The sequence below is a fragment of the Lepidochelys kempii genome, chromosome 19 (assembly GCF_965140265.1).
Source record: "Lepidochelys kempii isolate rLepKem1 chromosome 19, rLepKem1.hap2, whole genome shotgun sequence".
Classification (NCBI taxonomy): domain Eukaryota; kingdom Metazoa; phylum Chordata; order Testudines; family Cheloniidae; genus Lepidochelys; species Lepidochelys kempii.
The window spans coordinates 18839531-18859721 of NC_133274.1; the positions used below are offsets into that span (position 1 = coordinate 18839531).

Below are 20191 nucleotides of genomic sequence, written 5' to 3' on the forward strand. Positions count from 1 at the left end.
CGAAGCTGTTTCGTGCACAAGCACAGGCAGGGAGGAGCAGGACCCAGCAGCGTGCTCAGGGGACAAGGCGGACTGGAGGTGAGCTGTGGCGGGGGGGGCCGGGAGCTGCAGGGGGTGGGGGGAAGGGGGCAATTATTTCAGGGCCTGGGGCAGCAAAATCATTAATCCGCCACTGCCCACAAGCACATCCATCACAAACTAAAAAGCTTTATTGGAATATCAAAAGTTTCATTAACAGGATCATCCTGTAATACAAATATAGATGTAAGAAGTGCAGAAAGTAGACTATTCGGGCAGGCTAAGAATATCCCACCTTTATCAACTAAACAGGCTGAAGGCTGGCCAAGCTGAGAAGCCATTTCAGAACAATCTGCCAGTGACAAGGCTGCGCAGACCCACTCTCTCCCCTTCTTACCAGTGGTGCTGTATGAGACGGATACTAGATGAACAAAGGCTCTGAAGCTTCCAGTTCTTCACACGGAGGTCATTTCTCCCCCGAACACCTGGTTAAGCTTTAGTCACTCTGTCTCATTATATTATTTGAGTCTGGTTAGGGGAATACTGTACATTTACTTTGCTGCTCTTGTTTTGAGAATTCTGGCTGCTCACAGAGTAACTGCAACTTTCAAGAGATGTAAGTAGCAGAGATCACCTTCTGCAGAGAAAAGCTTGGTAGAGCTACTTTAAGATATGTACACATAGTACTGTAATTACAGCATAGATTGGTGCTTGCATGGAACCAAACCCAGCAAGATAGGGCAACTCTCAGAAGCACCTTTATTCGGCATCTGTAGATTTATAGTGATCGTCATCCACAGTGGAATAGATGTGTCCCTCACTGCTAAGAAATTCAACCGCTTGCCTGAGGAAGAAAAAACAACCATTTCATTATCAACAGCTTCTTTTTGGGGTGCATGTCCTCAGATCATTGCCACTGCTCTCCTCCAGCATCCCATGCAAATGCCTCAGCAGCCCTTCCTCCACAGCAAGCCCAGTTGCTCCGTGTGTCAAAGGGAAACAAAGTTGTTCAGGATGAGCACACACCTTCCCAAGGGCAAGCCTACGTGGCCCACCCAATAGCTTCCAGCCCCTGCCATCTATGGGAGGAAAACACCACCACTTTTAACATTGTTCAGCTAGAGGAAGTAGCTATGGCTACCTGTTGCAAACTGAGATGGGATATGGAAAATGGCAAGATTTAAAATGACATGCTGAGCCCCACCACCTTCCCAACACTCAGGGAGGCTGGGTCAGGCGAGGAGAGGGTAAGAGACAGTAAGGAAGAAAGAAGCCACTAAATTCTCACTAAATTCTGCCTGATATCCAGGATATGCAAGATGGGCTTCAAATTCAAATACGTAACAGAAACAGACATACTGTCCATACTACTTTCAGTCACAAGTAACTTACACAAATGTAAAAACAGTATTACAAGGTGATACAGCTCATCGGTGTCCCACTCAACCCCAGCTACTCAGCTCATCTTGCTGAAGTTTTAAGAAATGTTTAGATCTGGGCTGACACCAAGCATGAGAAACTGGTCAGTGTGAAAGGAAAGTGTGGGAAGATAATGGATCTTGCTCTATGTTAACGTGGAGGGAGGGAAGGGCAGGGGGTACAATATTGCTGTGGCAGAGAAGCCAGGGAGTGCATAGTAAACAAACATTTCAGGATATCAAACTGTTTAAAGACAGTGCTGTTCTGTCTGGGATAGACTCATCCCTTTCCGAGAATCTTCTCAGATAAGTTGAGTTTTTAGCAAGATCTCTGGAATTCACCTTTAAGCCTATTAAGTCCTCAGATGAAGTCATTCTGTGACAGCTACCTGCTAAAAGGGCACCTTTGTTTTAGAGAAGTCTTTTCAAATTAACCTCTATTGTAAATAATGGATGAGAGTGAGTATCCCACCAATACAGAATCCCAGCCCATTCAGCAGCCCTTCCTCCACAGCAAGCCCAGTTGCAAGGGAAACAAAGTTGTTCAGGATGAGCACACACCTTCCCATGGATTCACCAAGGGAAGGTCATGCCTGACTAATCTAATTGCCTTTTATGATGAGATTACTGGTTCTGTGGATGAAGGGAAAGCAGTGGATGTATTGTTTCTTGACTTTAGCAAAGCTTTTGACATGGTCTCCCACAGTATTCTTGTCAGCAAGTTAAGGAAGTATGGGCTGGATGAATGCACTATAAGGTGGGTAGAAAGCTGGCTAGATTGTCGGGCTCAACGGGGAGTGATCAATGGCTCCATGTCTAGTTGGCAGCCAGTATCAAGTGGAGTGCCCCAAGGGTCGGTCCTGGGGCCGGTTTTGTTCAATATCTTCATAAATGATCTGGAGGATGGTGTGGATTGCACTCTCAGCAAATTTGCAGATGATACTAAACTGGGAGGAGTGGTAGATACGCTGGAGGGGAGGGATAGGATACAGAAGGACCTAGACAAATTGGAGGATTGGGCCAAAAGAAATCTGATGAGGTTCAATAAGGATAAGTGCAGGGTCCTGCACTTAGGACGGAAGAACCCAATGCACAGCTACAGACTAGGGACCGAATGGCTAGGCAGCAGTTCTGCGGAAAAGGACCTAGGGGTGACAGTGGACGAGAAGCTGGATATGAGTCAGCAGTGTGCCCTTGTTGCCAAGAAGGCCAATGGCATTTTGGGATGTATAAGTAGGGGCATAGCGAGCAGATCGAGGGACGTGATCGTTCCCCTCTATTCGACATTGGTGAGGCCTCATCTGGAGTACTGTGTCCAATTTTGGGCCCCACACTACAAGAAGGATGTGGATAAATTGGAGAGAGTCCAGCGAAGGGCAACCAAAAATGATTAGGGGTCTAGAACACATGACTTATGAGGAGAGGCTGAGGGAGCTGGGATTGTTTAGCCTGCAGAAGAGAAGAATGAGGGGGGATTTGATAGCTGCTTTCAACTACCTGAAAGGGGGTTCCAAAGAGGATGGCTCTAGACTGTTCTCAATGGTAGCAGATGACAGAACGAGGAGTAATGGTCTCAAGTTGCAGTGGGGGAGGTTTAGATTGGATATTAGGAAAAACTTTTTCACTAAGAGGGTGGTGAAACACTGGAATGCGTTACCTAGGGAGGTGGTGGAATCTCCTTCCTTAGAGGTTTTTAAGGTCAGGCTTGACAAAGCCGTGGCTGGGATGATTTAACTGGGAATTGGTCCTGCTTCGAGCAGGGGGTTGGACTAGATGACCTTCAGGGGTCCCTTCCAACCCTGATATTCTATGATTCTATGATTTAATACCTTGGTGATAGCAATGCACCATTAATTCTACACAGATATGCTGAGGAAAAAGATTCTTGACCTGAAAGAATTAATGGGATGTATGCCCCAACACTCACTGCTGTTCCATCCATCAAGTTAAGTGAGGCTACATCTGGAGTCCCAGCACTAGTGCATGTTACAGTGAGCCAGTGCATTTCTTTATCACACTCTCTGTTTGTCAGGTACTACTAAGTAGGTTCAGCGAAGACAGCTTTGGTTTCCAGAACATCCTTTGTCTCTATATACTTACTTGATTGTTATTATATTGATGTTATGTAGTTGGGATTTCAGCTCCTTCAGGCTCAAGCCTTCTGGATCAGAGCAGCTTTTAATCAAATTTAACACCTGACAAAGTAAGAAGTTATAGACATGGTTAGCAGTAGACTCAAGAGCACATCAGACTCTTCCATTTCATGTTCCCACAGACTTAGGTAAAAAACTCTAGACAGCATTGCCTCCACTCCATGCATGTTGCTATTACTGAGCACAAATTTATTGCCTCCATTTGCAGAATGCTTGCAACTTTTCCTATTACTGGACAGTCTGAAGAGACATTCCTTCCACAGGGAGAGGCGAATTCCATTTCTAGTTGCAGCTCATGAGTCTGCCATAAGTTTAGCACAACTTACTACCTTCAGGCTATGGCTGAACTCCCACCAGTCAATGGAAGGGTTACAAAAAAGATGAAGGCTAGAATATGACCTTTATGTAATAACCAATCTTTGATTTGTCCTATATCACATTGCATTCATCATCACTCAGCGATTGCTGTATTGCTGTAATGGCAAATTACTGTTCACACATACCTGACTCTGATGTGCTGTAAGTCCATTCACTGGCACACTACTACCACATCCATAGCTTGCCATATCACCCATTCCAAAGGAGCCCAGAGACTGAGGCATTTTTGATGTTGTCTAAAATTACAGAATAAAACAGTTGTGGTCACAAGCTACTTCAAGGCCACAGTAATAAGACAGAGTGATCCCAAATAGAGACTAGTGGAGGTTGGCTATACCACAGTGGCAAAAATCTCTCTGGGAAAGCCAGGGTGACTGCATCATGATCACAGCAACCTCCTACTTCCTGAAGTTATCTATGCTGCCACATTAAACCCCACTTCCTCCAAGAACCTCTTATGGAGGCAGCCTGGAACATTTTTCTGCATAAGGGCTGGAGCAGAGAAGAGACACAAGGACATACCATGATGCTTTTTCTGAGGACCATATGTGCGTTGACGATTTCCAATAAGTGTGTGGTGAACTCATTCATATCTTCAAGAGGCATGATCTTAAATGCTACCAGGCTCTTCTTATTCTTTTGGAGAGGAAAAAAAGCAATTGGGGAGATTACAACACTAGGAACGTGTTTAATGTATCTGCAAAAACACATTGCAACCACAGCCCTAAAGAGCAGAGGGACAGTGATGAGAATGGTGTTTGTTTCCATAAAATCAGTGACAAAGTTATGGAAGTTAGCCCTAATCTGAAACTTCCCCAGGAACAGATTCACATTATATGAATGTGACAGACCTTCATGGGAGTAATTTATCTCAAAGATATACCACCACCCCATCCCAATAGCACTGTATAGTCAAGGTGGCAGCGGCTGTCCACAGCAGAGAAAGAATCCTGGAAAGTCCAGTATACCAGTGCCCATTTAAAAGCAGTGTTAATACTATATAGAGAATTAGAACTCATCCCCTTTTTAAAGTTGTATTAACAGAGGGGCAAAATAATGCCTTTTCTTTTAAGTCAGAAGTTTGAGGGGGAAAAAAACCGCAGAGGCTTGCTTTCAAGCAAACTAGTATCTGTACTGTGTTTTACATGTACAGTGCCATATAAAGAAAAGGAGTACTTGTGGCACCTTAGAGACTAACCAATTTATTTGAGCATGAGCTTTCGTGAGCTACAGCTCACTTCATCAGATGTTTACCGTGGAAACTGCAGCAGACTTTATATACACACAGAAATCATGAAACAATACCTCCTCCCACCCCACTGTCCTGCTGGTAATAGCTTATCTAAAGTGATCAACAGGTGGGCCATTTCCAGCACAAATCCAGGTTTTCTCACCCTCCACCCCCCCACACAAATTCACTCTCCTGCTGGTGCTAGCCCATCCAAAGTGACAACTCTTTACATAATCAAGTCGGGCTATTTCCTGCATAGATCAAGGTTTTCTCACATCCCCCCCACCCCCATACACACACAAACTCACTCTCCTGCTGGTAATAGCTCATCTAAACTGACCATTCTCCAGGTTTAAATCCAAGTTAAACCAGAACATCTGGGGGGGGGGGGGGGTGTAGGAAAAAACAAGAGGAAACAGGCTACCTTGCATAATGACTTAGCCACTCCCAGTCTCTATTTAAGCCTAAATTAATTTAGGCTTAAATAAATTAAAGGCTTAAATAATAAATAGTAAATAATAGTAAATAATAATAAATAATAGTAAAAAAATAATAGTAAATAATAGTAAATAAATATTTTATTAAATAATAAAATAAAGGCTTAAATAAATTAGACAGTGGGGTGGGAGGAGGTATTGTTTCATGATTTCTGTGTGTATATAAAGTCTGCTGCAGTTTCCACGGTAAACATCTGATGAAGTGAGCTGTAGCTCACGAAAGCTCATGCTCAAATAAATTGGTTAGTCTCTAAGGTGCCACAAGTACTCCTTTTCTTTTTGCGAATACAGACTAACACGGCTGTTCCTCTGAAAAGTGCCATATAAGTGCTTATTATGTTACTGAAATGACGACTGCTCAGCTCCTTTCTTCGGCTGCAGTCTTGCTGAGGCAGGAACCATACATTTGTGTGGTGCCTACAACAATGGGTTCCCCAGTAACCTGAGTGGAGCCTCTGGAAACTACTACCATACAAACAAAGGCATCATATGAGCGACATTATGAGAGGTCAAAGTGATGCTGAGAGATTAGATATTGGCGCCAATTACTTTAGTCAGTAGCAAACAACTTGTTGAGCCATGCAGCATGACTTGAAGGTTCTCCTCTCTCTTGCATTTGAAAAGGGGACAGTTTGAGGGGAGAGATTTTCCCCTTACGTTTACTATTGCAGATACAGTGGCAGGGGTGGGTGTAACTAGTTACTAATCTATGATAAAAATGAATCGTGTGCATGTCATGTTGGATGGCAATATGTTTGTTGATATGAATTGTTATCAGGGTGTCTGGAATGGGCACCTATTAATGCAACATTTGTAAGAAGGCAGAATAGTTAGTAGCCAAGCTGGGAACAGATTCCTGAAGGCAGGCATTGGCTGTGCTGGTAGGTGACAAGGTTTGTCTAAAATTAAATGTTGCCTCTGAACTGTGTTTCACCAGGGACCTGATCAAGCCTCACTGAAGCCAATGGAGCTGCTAGAGACTTGGGTGGAACACAATCAGGCTCCCAGACAGGATGCAATAGAATCCCTAAGCAGGCCCTGTTAGAAGCAGCAGATAGGGAGCACCAAGCCTTCAGCAATCACTTCAGCCTCACTATTTAGAAGAAGTCATACAAGTAAAGAACAGGATTCTACCTGGAATGATCGAAGATGACCAGCCACTTTCACGTAAGTTCCTGGGGGCACCACAACATTCTCACTCCCTGCCTCCTTACAAAGGGGGGGGGGGGGAGAGAAAAGGAGAAAAGATTTGCTTGGTCCTTGCAGTTCCTTTCTCAGTTCTTAGCATTAAGTTACATAAAGAGAGACACCCATCTTTTTTAAAAAAGCTACACATTCCTGTTTGGAAGTTTTCTTACCTACTCATAGAATCATAGAATATCAAGGATGGAAGGGACCTCAGGAGGTCATCTAGTCCAACCCCCTGCTCAAAGCAGGACCAATCCCCAACTAAATCAACTACTGTTGTTACAAATAACCCTAATGATCACTGTAGCTGAAACAGTAGGAGAAAACATGTCTCTATTTGTTTACATTGTGCATTTCACAGCACTTTGTTTAGTCAGTTACACTATGTCCTTCATACAGTCAGTTTGCCCCATTTCGACGGTCTTTCATATAGCAACAGGAGAGAAAAAATGTTTTGTACAAGAAGATTCAATTGTACAGCCATATACATTGACTGCAGGTCTTGGGGAAGACATAAAACCGCCTTTCATTCTGCTGACTGCACTTCAAGTTTACAGCGTCTAATTGTCTCAAACTTGCTCACCTTGGCTAGGTATTGCCTGTAGTTATATGTTGTAACGTCTCTTTTAAGCGTCAGTCAATGCCAGCCTACATTACTATATTGGTATGGGAGAGTCTAAGGAAACTAGAGACATGCCTTAGTTTAAGATAAAGTGGTTTCAGGATAGAGAGGGATTCCATCTCTTCAAATGATAAGCATAGTACAGTGACTCTCAACCTTTCCAGACTACTGTACCCCTTTCAGGAGTCTGATTTGTCTTGCATACCCCAAGTTTCACCTGACTTAAAAACTACTTGCTTACAAAATCAGACATAAAAATATAAGCGTCACAGCACACTATTACTGAAAAATTGCTTCCTTTATCATTTTTACCATATAATTATAATTCAATTGGAATAAAAATATTGTACTTACATTTCAGCTCTCTCATGAAAAGCCAAAGAGACAACACCCTCCCAGTTATACCCAATCAGGCAAAGTGTGGATTCAAATTTGTATCTCCCACATCCCGTATAAGTGTCCTAACTACTGGGTATTCTGGGACAGATGGACATCCCCCCCCCCAAGCCTGGAACATTCAGTGTATAGCATACTGAGCAGTATAAACAAATCATTATCTGTATCAAATTTTAGTTTGTACTGACTTCACTAGTGTTTTTTATGTAGCCTGTTGTAAAACTAGGCAAATATTTAGATGAGCTGATATACCGCCTGGTACTGCTAAGGATACCCCTGGTTGAGAACCAACCGGCTTAGTGTATGTGAGAATAAGACAAGCAACTCATCAGTGTACATGTTTTAGGCTTGCCTAAGCACAGCCATGTATGACACCAGTAGGTAATCAAACTAAGTCCCCAGAGGCACCAGGAGTGTTTTTATTTTTTAAAAAAGGGAAGGGGAAGAGGAAGACGTGCTCATGTTCTTCTTCAGTTTGGTTAAGGAACAACATTCTTTAAGAACCTTGCCCCATCATCAACATCCTGAAGCATATATACTACAATGTTGGGTGTGCAAGAGAATAATTCCCCAGGAACACTAAATGTCCCTGTGAGAGGGATGCTCTTTTAGGTTTACATAGGTCAGATAAAGCACTGATAACAAGTCTCTTTTGATACAGCCAAATTATCCACTGGGGGATCTCTTCTGTTCTCAGAACACAAAAACTCCCATGCAATAAGTACATGTAGAATAGGTAAAGGAGAATTTTCCAGTGCTCAATAATAGACCTATTCAAAGGAAGTATTACTAAGAAGTACCTCAACATATCTGGGATCAGATCAGGCATTCGTGGCTAGATTCACAAAGGAATTGCCCAGGCATTGCAATGATGGACTCCTAGATCCCTGCTACTTAGTGATATTCTCAGCCCTGAGTTAGACACCCAGGCTTCTCACATCTTATATGGAGAGTTACACATCTAAGACAGGGATTCTCAGAAGCCAGTAAGCTGAGCAGGGAGATGTCTAAGCCAGCCAAGAGTGAAATACAAAGGAAAGAGGCAGGGCTTATGGCCCAGAGGGAAGCACCTGTCTCCGCTCAGGATCTTCAGCCATGAGCCCTCTCCTGGAGTTAGGCCCCCCAAGTCAGATAAGCCCTTTCACGAAAAGCCAGAGATATAACTGGGAGGGTGTTGTAACCAATAGTGGGCAAGTCAGGGTCAATTTCCTGCTTCACACCAGGCAAAGTGGGGATTCAAACTTGTATCTCCCACATCCTAACCTAACTACTGGGTATTCTGGGACAGACAGACACACACACCTGAGCCTGGAACATTCTTCACTTGCTTCCTTCCCCACCCCCAGTCTTTTGTGAGGGTTAGACATACTCTGAGCACACCTGCCAGACTGGGCTCGTCTGGCAAGATAGGTGGGGGAAAGCCTAATTTGAGAATTGCTCTGCAGTTTTGGCTTGAACGAGGGCTCCAAGCTGCTCATTAGCCATGGGGTAGTGTCAGGACTGGGTGGCTTTGTACATGCTCACCATAGAATCATAGAATATCAGGGTTGGAAGGGACCCCAGAAGGTCATCTAGTCCAACCCCCTGCTCAAAGCAGGACCAATTCCCAGTTAAATCATCCCAGCCAGGGCTTTGTCAAGCCTGACCTTAAAAACCTCTAAGGAAGGAGATTCTACCACCTCCCTAGGTAACGCATTCCAGTGTTTCACCACCCTCTTAGTGAAAAAGTTTTTCCTAATATCCAATCTAAACCTCCCCCACTGCAACTTGAGACCATTACTCCTCGTTCTGTCATCTGCTACCATTGAGAACAGTCTAGAGCCATCCTCTTTGGAACCCCCTTTCAGGTAGTTGAAAGCAGCTATCAAATCCCCCCTCATTCTTCTCTTCTGCAGGCTAAACAATCCCAGCTCCCTCAGCCTCTCCTCATAACTCATGTGTTCCAGTCCCCTAATCATTTTTGTTGCCCTTCGCTGGACTCTCTCCAATTTATCCACATCCTTCTTGAAGTGTGGGGCCCAAAACTGGACACAGTACTCCAGATGAGGCCTCACCAATGTCGAATAGAGGGGAACGATCACGTCCCTCGATCTGCTCGCTATGCCCCTACTTATACATCCCAAAATGCCATTGGCCTTCTTGGCAACAAGGGCACACTGCTGACTCATATCCAGCTTCTCGTCCACTGTCACCCCTAGGTCCTTTTCCGCAGAACTGCTGCCTAGCCATTCGGTCCCTAGTCTGTAGCTGTGCATTGGGTTCTTCCGTCCTAAGTGCAGGACCCTGCACTTATCCTTATTGAACCTCATCAGATTCCTTTTGGCCCAATCTTCCAATTTGTCTAGGTCCTTCTGTATCCTATCCCTCCCCTCCAGCGTATCTACCACTCCTCCCAGTTTAGTGTCATCCGCAAATTTGCTGACAGTGCAATCCACACCATCCTCCAGATCATTTATGAAGATATTGAATAAAACCGGCCCCAGGACCGACCCCTGGGGCACTCCACTTGATACCGGCTGCCAACTAGACATGGAGCCATTGATCACTACCCGTTGAGCCCGACAATCTAGCCAGCTTTCTACCCACCTTATAGTGCATTCATCCAGCCCATACTTCCTTAACTTGGTGACAAGAATACTATGGGAGACCGTGTCAAAAGCTTTGCTAAAGTCAAGAAACAATACATCCACTGCTTTCCCTTCATCCACAGAACCAGTAATCTCATCATAAAAGGTGATTAGATTAGTCAGGCATGACCTTCCCTTGGTGAATCCATGCTGGCTGTTCCTGATCACTTTCCTCTCATGCAAGTGCTTCAGGATTGATTCTTTGAGGACCTGCTCCATGATTTTTCCAGGAACTGAGGTGAGGCTGACTGGCCTGTAGTTCCCAGGATCTTCCTTCTTCCCTTTTTTAAAGATTGGCACTACATTAGCCTTTTTCCAGTCATCCGGGACTTCCCCGGTTCGCCACGAGTTTTCAAAGATAATGGCCAGTGGCTCTGCAATCACAGCCGCCAATTCCTTCAGCACTCTCGGATGCAACTCGTCCGGCCCCATGGACTTGTGCATGTCCAGCTTTTCTAAATAGTCCCTAACCGCCTCTATCTCCACAGAGGGCTGGCCATCTCTTCCGCATTTTGTGATGCCCAGCGCAGCAGTCTGAGAGCTGACCTTGTTAGTGAAAACAGAGGCAAAAAAAGCATTGAGTACATTAGCTTTTTCCACATCCTCTGTCACTAGGTTGCCTCCCTCATTCAGTAAGGGGCCCACACATTCCTTGGCTTTCTTCTTGTTGCCAACATACCTGAAGAAACCCTTCTTGTTACTCTTGACATCTCTGGCTAGCTGCAGCTCCAGGTGCTATTTGGCCCTCCTGATTTCATTCCTACATGCCCGAGCAATATTTTTATACTCTTCCCTGGTCATATGTCCAACCTTCCACTTCTTGTAAGCTTTTTTATGTTTAAGATCCGCTAGGATTTCACCCTTAAGCCAAGTTGGTCGCCTGCCATATTTACTATTCTTTCGACTCATCGGGATGGTTTGTCCCTGTAACCTCAACAGGGATTCCTTGAAATACAGCCAGCTCTCCTGGACTCCTTTCCCCTTCAAGTTAGTCCCCCAGGGGATCCTGGCCATCCGTTCCCTGAGGGAGTCGAAGTCTGCTTTCCTGAAGTCCAGGGTCCGTATCCTGCTGCTTACCTTTGTTCCCTGCGTCAGGATCCTGAACTCAACCAACTCATGGTCACTGCCTCCCAGATTCCCATCCACTTTTGCTTCCCCCACTAATTCTACCCGGTTTGTGAGCAGCAGGTCAAGAAAAGCACCCCCCCTAGTTGGCTCCTCTAGCACTTGCGCCAGGAAATTGTCCCCTACGCTTTCCAAAAACTTCCTGGATTGTCTATGCACCGCTGTATTGCTCTCCCAGCAGATATCAGGAAAATTAAAGTCACCCATGAGAATCAGGGCATGCGATCTAGTAGCTTCCGTGAGCTGCCGGAAGAAAGCCTCATCCACCTCATCCCCCTGGTCCGGTGGTCTATAGCAGACTCCCACCACTACATCACTCTTGTTGCACACACTTCTAAACTTAATCCAGAGACACTCAGGTTTTTCTGCAGTTTCGTACCGGAGCTCTGAGCAGTCATACTGCTCCCTTACATACAGTGCTACTCCCCCACCTTTTCTGCCCTGCCTGTCCTTCCTGAACAGTTTATAACCATCCATGACAGTACTCCAGTCATACGAGTTATCCCACCAAGTCTCTGTTATTCCGATCACGTCATAGTTCCTTGACATCACCAGGACCTCCAGTTCTCCCTGCTTGTTTCCAAGGCTTTGTGCATTTGTATATAAGCACTTGAGATAACCTGTTGATCGCCCCTCATTGCCAGTATGAGGCAGGAGCCCTCCCCTCACAGACATTCCTGCCTGTGCTTCCTCCCGGTATCCCGCTTTCCCACTTACCTCAGGGCTTTGGTCTCCTTCCCCCGGTGAACCTAGTTTAAAGCCCTCCTCACTAGGTTAGCCAGCCTGCTGGCAAAGATGCTCTTCCCTCTCTTCGTAAGATGGAGCCCGTCTCTACCCAGCACTCCTCCTTCATGGAACACCATCCCATGGTCAAAGAAACCAAAGCCTTCTCTCCGACACCATCTGCGTAGCCATTCGTTGACTTCCACGATTCGACGCTCCCTACCTAGGCCTTTTCCTTCCACGGGGAGGATGGACGAGAACACCACTTGCGCCTCCAACTCCTTTATTCTTCTTCCTAGAGCCACATAGTCCGCAGTGATCCGCTCAAGGGTCAGTGGAAACATAAGCACCTACAGGGTTAGGCAGCAGCTGGACAATAGTTTTAAGAATGTCAGTGGCACCTAAATGGATGGTTATAAACTGTTCAGGAAGGACAGGCAGGGCAGAAAAGGTGGGGGAGTAGCACTGTATGTAAGGGAGCAGTATGACTGCTCAGAGCTCCGGTACGAAACTGCAGAAAAACCTGAGTGTCTCTGGATTAAGTTTAGAAGTGTGAGCAACAAGAGTGATGTAGTGTGGTAGTCTGCTATAGACCACCGGACCAGGGGGATGAGGCTTTCTTCCGGCAACCCGCAGAAGCTACTAGATCGCATGCCCTGGTTCTCATGGGTGACTTTAATTTTCCTGATATCTGCTGGGAGAGCAATACAGCGGTGCATAGACAATCCAGGAAGTTTTTGGAAAGCATAGGGGACAATTTCCTGGTGCAAGTGCTAGAGGAGCCAACTAGGGGGGGAGCTTTTCTTGACCTGCTGCTCACAAACCGGGAAGAATTAGTGGGGGAAGCAAAAGTGGACGGGAATCTGGGAGGCAGTGACCATGAGTTGGTTGAGTTCAGGATCCTGACACAGGGAAGAAAGGTAAGCAGCAGGATACAGACCCTGGACTTCAGGAAAGAAGACTTCGACTCCCTCAGGGAACGGATGGGTAGGATCCCCTGGGGGACTAACATGAAGGGGAAAGGAGTCCAGGAGAGCTGGCTGTATTTCAAGGAATCCCTGTTGAGGTTACAGGGACAAACCATCCTGATGAGTCGAAAGAATAGTAAATATGGCAGGCGACCAGCTTGGCTTAACGGTGAAATCCTAGGGGATCTTAAACATAAAAAAGAAGCTCACAAGAAGTGGAAGGTTGGACATATGACCAGGGAAGAGTATAAAAATATTGCTCGGGCATGTAGGAATGAAATCAGGAGGGCCAAATCACACCTGGAGCTGCAGCTAGCAAGAGATGTCAAGAGTAACAAGAAGGGTTTCTTCAGGTATGTTGGCAACAAGAAGAAAGCCAAGGAAAGTGTGGGCCCCTTACTGAACGAGGGAGGCAATCTAGTGACAGAGGATGTGGAAAAAGCTAATGTGCTCAATGCTTTTTTTTGCCTCTGTCTTCACTAACAAGGACAGCTCCCAGACTGCTGCGCTGGGCATCACAACATAGGGAGTAGATGGCCAGCCCTCTGTGGAGAAAGAGGTGGTTAGGGACTATTTAGAAAAGCTGGACATGCACAAGTCCATGGGGCCGGACGCGTTGCATCCGAGAGTGCTAAAGGAATTGGCGGCTGTGATTGCAGAGCCATTGGCCATTATCTTTGAAAACTCGTGACGAACGGGGGGAAGTCCCAGATGACTGGAAAAGGGCTAATGTAGTGCCAATCTTTAAAAAAGGGAAGAAGGAGGATCCTGGGAACTACAGGCCAGTCAGCCTCACCTCAGTCCCTGGAAAAATCATAGAGCAGGTCCTCAAGGAATCAATCCTGGAGCACTTACATGAGAGGAAAGTGATCAGGAACAGTCAGCATGGATTCACCAAGGGAAGGTCATGCCTGACTAATCTAATTGCCTTCTATGATGAGATTACTGGTTCTGTGGATGAAGGGAAAGCAGTGGATGTATTGTTTCTTGACTTTAGCAAAGCTTTTGACACGGTCTCCCACAGTATTCTTGTCAGCAAGTTAAAGAAGTACGGGCTGGATGAATGCACTATAAGGTGGGTAGAAAGTTGGCTAGATTGTCGGGCTCAACGGGTAGTGATCAATGGCTCCACGTCTAGTTGGCAGCCGGTATCAAGTGGAGTGCCCCAGGGGTTGGTCCTGGGGCTGATTTTGTTCAATATCTTCATAAATGATCTGGAGGATGGTGTGGATTGCACTCTCAGCAAATTTGCGGATGATACTAAACTGGGAGGAGTGGTAGATATGCTGGAGGGCAGGGATAGGATACAGAGGGACCTAGACAAATTGGAGGATTGGGCCAAAAGAAATCTGATGAGGTTCAATAAGGATAAGTGCAGGGTCCTGCACTTAGGATGGAAGAACCCAATGCACAGCTACAGACTAGGGACCGAATGGCTAGGCAGCAGTTCTGGGAAAAGGACCTAGGGGTGACAGTGGACGAGAAGCTGGATATGAGTCAGCAGTGTGCCCTTGTTACCAAGAAGGCCAATGGCATTTTGGGATGTATAAGTTGGGGCATAGCGAGCAGATCGAGGGACGTGATCGTTCCCCTCTATTCGACATTGGTGAGGCCTCATCTGGAGTACTGTGTCCAGTTTTGGGCCCCACACTACAAGAAGGATGTGGATAAATTGGAGAGAGAGTCCAGCGAAGGGCAACAAAAATGATTAGGGGTCTGGAACACATGAGTTATGAGGAGAGGCTGAGGGAACTGGGATTGTTTAGTCTGCAGAAGAGAAGAATGAGGGGGGATTTGATAGCTGCTTTCAACTACCTGAGAGGTGGTTCCAGAGAGGGTGGTTCTAGACTATTCTCAGTGGTAGAAGAGGACAGGACAAGGAGTAATGGTCTCAAGTTGCAGTGGGGGAGGTTTAGGTTGGATATTAGGAAAAACTTCTTCACTAGGAGGGTGGTGAAACACTGGAATGCGTTACCTAGGGAGGTGGTAGAATCTCCTTCCTTAGAGGTTTTTAAGGTAAGCCTTGACAAAGCCCTGGCTGGGGATTGGTCCTGCTTTGAGCAGGGGGTTGGACTAGATGACCTCCTGAGGTCCCTTCCAACCCTGATATTCTAAGACATGAGTTCCTAAGTATCTATGTGAATCTGGGCCTTTGTGTCTTTTCAGTTTAAAAAAAGCAGTCAGTGAGATATTTAATTGAGTTTAAACTTGTGACATCAGTCTGTAGTCCTGCTGATCAGCTATACTATGGGCTTAGTTTACATTTACAAGGTAAATACTATTTCCTCCATCATTCCTGGAAAGAAAGTATCAGAATTCACACTTAGTGTCTCAACGCTAAACCTCAGTTGGTGCTTACATCAGTATCAACCCACTGTCTGACATCCATTGGGGCTGCAGTCATATCATCTATTTTGTAGAGGATGTTGGTTGGTGCTTTCTCTGCCTGTCTGATTATCCCCATGATAACAACCTGCATTGAAAAACAAACTGAGATCAGTTTACTTGGGAAAAACTTAGGACCAAAGAAGTTTAAGATTTAACACTTACACACCACCACCTTCTCTCCCACCCATTTGCACAACAAAAACCTACTCAGCAGCATTTTTCACTTACCTGCGAGATCTCTACTTCTCGGATCTTGAATGTCTCATCAATCTGCTCAGCAGCAAGTAACTGAGACACTGTACATGGCACAATATTCTGGGATCGGGATCTCTGCAAAAGAGAATTTAAAGAAGACTGAAAATTTCACCTTTTGATCTTTGAAAAGAAAAAACAAAACTAGAAATTTTATTTTTCCACAAATTGTAAATACTGAAATACACTTTTTAAAGTCTTAAGTTAGGTACTAAAAGCACTTTTACCCAAAGAGTAAGACTGTGTCTCCATAACTTCTGTATGTTTCTTATGAAGTCAGCATAAACCAGTAACACTGTTGTGGTTAATTCTCAGCAAAGCACTTTAGATCATAAGAATATAAGACTAGCCCCACTGGGTCAGACCAAAGGTCCTGCTAGAATCATAGTGTTAGAAGGGACCACAAAGGTCATCTAGTGAGTCTAACTCCCTGCAGGATTTGTTGTCTAAACCATCCAAGACAGATGGCTATCCAGCCTCCTTTTGAAAACCTCCAGTGAAGGAGCTTCTACAACCTCCCTAGGCATCTATTCCATTGTCCTCCTGTTCTTACAGTTCAGAAATTTTTCCTGAGATTTAATCTAAATCTGCTATGCTGTAGATTGAACCCATTGCTTCTTGTCCTGCTCTCTGTGGCAAGAGAGAACAACTGTTCTTCATCGTTTTTATGGCAGTCTTTCAAGAATTTGAAGACTGCTATCATGTTCCCCCTCAATTTACTCTTTCCCTAACTAAACATACCCACTTTCTTCAGCCTTTGCTTATACGGCTTGCACTCCACCCCTCTGATCATCTTTGCTGCTCGCCTCTGGATCCTTTCCAGTTTCTCTACATGCTTTCTATACACTGGTGACCAAAACTGGACACAGCACTCCAGCTGAGGCCTAACTAGCCCTGAGTAGAGCAGTACCATCACCTCCTGTGATCTGCATGCTATGCCTCAGTTAATGCAGCCTAAAATTGCATTTGCTTTTTTTGCAACAGCATTGCATTGCTGACTCATGTTGAGACTGAGATGTTCAAAGTGATTTACAAATATTGAGGCCATGTCAGCATAATGATTTTTTAACTGAGTCTGTGACCAGTTAGTGCCACAGACAGCTCTAACCATGGTTTGAGTTCACTCACAAATTGATACCTTTAGGAATCACAACAGTTAAGTATGGGCTGCCCTTCCTAGTGGCCTAGGCTGGCACACGGTCGTCTTCCTCCTCCAAGTAATAACACTGGGTTTGTTTTTTACTACGTAGAAGGGACAGCCTAACTAAGTTTGCGTAACAGGGTTGTAACAGGCTGTCCTCCTCCTTCCTTACAGCTTTTCCTATGCACTCTTGGTATTGGTCCAGGTGCATGTCCTTCGTGCTCCATTATCCTCTGCTGAGAACATATGGGATAGCTCTCCTAGTTTTCCCTGATACAAACACAGTAGGCAACATGGTAGGTGTTAAGACAAAGGAGTATTTTATACATTCTTTTGTTGGGGGAGGAGGATGCAGAGTGGACACAGCTCAGCCAGGTTTAGTGTAACCAGGTCAGTAGTCATAAAATGATGGTTGCAGCTATAGCACAACTGTGAAGTTTAATTAAGCCACAATACCCTGTGAGTGAGGTAAATAGCTATTCTGCATGGGGAAATCAAAGTAGAGTATAAATTACTTGCCCAAACTCACAAAACAAATCAGTGGTAGCTCCTAGGCTGCTGTACTCCTCCCATCACTGCTTCCCAATTAAATGTTATATTGGGAAGTTTGTTCCTAACGCTGCACAATTTGTTCTGTGCTAGGGGAGGTGTAGATAACCCTTCTCATTCTCATGACAGGAATGTAGAGACTAAAACTCCCAAGGGGACCTCCCCAGTATGACCAGGCACCTGTGGGCTAAACCCTACTCTCCCATTCTCAAATCCTTATCTGGATTAGGAAGCACCACATACCTGTTTCTTTTCTCCCTGGGTGGCTGTGGGAGATCCAAACCCCCCTGGGGACTGTGTGTATCCCCCACTAATTGCAGACCCTCCATAGCCACTCTCAAAGCCACCTGGGGAAGAGGGGAAAGAATCAGGGTTAATAACACAGTGCTGCCAACCCCAAATGTTCAAAAGCCATAAATTACACCCAAAAAAGTCAAGCAATTGGCTTAAAATTAGACAAAATATAGTAAGTTTGGGGGGGTTTATTTACATTATAATTTTTGAGCTTTTGGAGTCATAATTTCAGGTTTTTTCCAGCAACCATGTCCACTAGAGAGAAAGCTGAGATTCTCACATGTTCACATAACTCCAGGAACCGGAGCTTTAAAAAAGCTCCAAATGTTTTTCGACTTGTGATAAAACAGTGAGTGCTGGCACCACCGACAAATAATATGAGGCTCCACACTGGAGTTGAGGTGGTTCCATCAGGAGAGACAGGAGGATAACACTCCCCCCACCCCAAGCCTTGCTCCCCAGCCTCCTGTATTTTTAACCTGCACCCAAGTCCAAACCCCATCAAAGCTCAGAGGAGGGACCAGAAAGCTGAGCTCATGGGGATGCCGGGCAGCAGGCCATGGAGAGGAGCAGCAGCCTGGGCTCAGCCATCTACAGGAACCTCACAAGGGAGAGACACATGCCTGCCAGCCCCACAACCAGGAGAGAGAGGAACCCACTACCTGCGCCACACATCACCCCTCCTGCAGCCCACCACCCAACCTCATCACCCCCTGCCAGCTACTCCCCCACTTCATCACCCCATTCCCTCCCCATCTCACCTGCCAGCTCCTCGCACACTTCATCGCCCCCTCCCCTCCCCCACGACACCCCCCCACCGCCCTGATACCCCCACCGCCCCCTCCCCTCCCCCACGACACCCCCTCACCGCCCTGATACCCCCCACCGCCCCCTCCCCTCCCCCACGACACCCCCTCACCGCCCTGATACCCCCCACCGCCCCCTCCCCTCCCCCACGACACCCCCCCACCGCCCTGATACCCCCCACCGCCCCCTCCCCTCCCCCACCGCCCTGATACCCCCCACCGCCCCCTCCCCTCCCCCACGACACCCCCTCACCGCCCTGATACCCCCCACCGCCCCCTCCCCTCCCCCACGACACCCCCTCACCGCCCTGATACCCCCCACCGCCCCCTCCCCTCCCCCACGACACCACCTCACTGCCCTTATACCCCCCACCACCCCCTCCCCCATGACACCCCCCCACCGCCTCATCACCCCAGCCCCCGCCCCTCCCCTACGACACCACCGATACCTCCCGCCTCATCACCCCAGCCCCCGCCCCTCCCCCACACCACCTCACCGCCCCCTCCCCTCCCCCACAACACCCCCTCACCGCCCTGATACCCCCCACCGCCCCCTCCCCTCCCCCACAACACCACCTCACTGCCCTTATACCCCCCACCACCCCCTCCCCTCCCCCACGACACCACCTCACTGCCCTTATACCCCCCACCACCCCCTCCCCCACGACACCCCCCCACCGCCTCATCACCCCAGCCCCCGCCCCTCCCCTCCCCTCCCCCACGACACCACCGATACCTCCCGCCTCATCACCCCAGCCCCCGCCCCTCCCCCCCACCGCCTCACCGCCCCCTCCCCTCCCCCACACCACCTCACCGCCCCCTCCCCTCCCCCACAACACCCCCCACCGCCTCCCCTCCCCCACAACACCCCCCACCGCCTCATCACCCCAGCCCCCGCCCCTCCCCCACGACACCACCGATACCTCCCGCCTCATCACCCCAGCCCCCGCCCCTCCCCCCCACCACCTCACCGCCCTGATACCCCCCACCGCCCCCTCCCCTCCCCTCCCCCACGACACCACCTCACCACCTTGATACCCCCTACCACCTCATCGCCCCATTCCCGCCCCTCCCCCACGACACCACCTCACCGCGCTGCCAGCCCCTCCCCCGCCGCCTCCTCTCATCCCCCTGCCCGCCCGCCCCGCCTCACCGTGGCTGCTCCACATGGCGGGTGCCGCGGACTCCCCGCCAGACACGCTCGGCTCCTGCCCCACACCGCGGCTCCGCGCGCCACAAGCAGCCACCCAGGCCGCGCGCCCGACACGCAGCGCGCGCAGCGCTCCGGCCAATCGGCTCCCACCGTGGCGGGGGTGGCGCAGGCGCAGTCCGCTCCTTCCGGTCGCTGCGGCCCCGGCGAGCGGCTGAGCCGCCGCCGCCATCTTTGCTGCGGGCGCTGCCCGCTCCGGCCCGCCAG

General features: G+C 47.6%; 1 protein-coding gene across 2 annotated transcripts; it reads right to left on the reverse strand.

Annotated features, from left to right (window-relative positions):
* Nucleotides 1-187: 187 nt before the first annotated feature.
* Nucleotides 188-20171, reverse strand: RPA2 (replication protein A2). Of its 2 annotated transcripts, XM_073317496.1 has the most exons (9): nucleotides 19928-20171; nucleotides 17918-18021; nucleotides 15961-16062; nucleotides 15704-15817; nucleotides 6830-6904; nucleotides 4490-4603; nucleotides 4093-4203; nucleotides 3537-3631; nucleotides 188-862 (listed from the first exon to the last, which is right to left on the reverse strand). In XM_073317496.1, exons 1-9 carry the CDS (start codon nucleotides 20154-20156, stop codon nucleotides 778-780), a joined length of 1029 nt encoding a protein of 342 aa, XP_073173597.1. In that variant the 5' UTR covers nucleotides 20157-20171; the 3' UTR covers nucleotides 188-777. The 2 variants fall into 2 exon arrangements, with proteins under 2 accessions (XP_073173597.1, XP_073173596.1); XM_073317495.1 differs by lacking the exon at nucleotides 6830-6904 and having other exon boundaries at nucleotides 19928-20073.
* Between the last annotated feature and the right edge of the window lie 20 nt (nucleotides 20172-20191).

What these genes read in the sequence shown, in the direction of transcription:
- RPA2 (XM_073317496.1), bottom strand. Translation starts at nt 20,156, where the DNA reads ATGGCGGCGGCGGCTCAGCCGCTCGCCGGGGCCGCAGCGACCGGAAGG. An exon ending in GAGAAGTAGAGATCTCGCAG is followed by an intron (nt 15,818 to 15,960) that starts GTAAGTGAAAAA and finishes TTTTCAATGCAG; the next exon opens with GTTGTTATCATGGGGATAAT. An exon ending in TTACAGCACATCAGAGTCAG is followed by an intron (nt 3,632 to 4,092) that starts GTATGTGTGAAC and finishes TTACTTTGTCAG; the next exon opens with GTGTTAAATTTGATTAAAAG.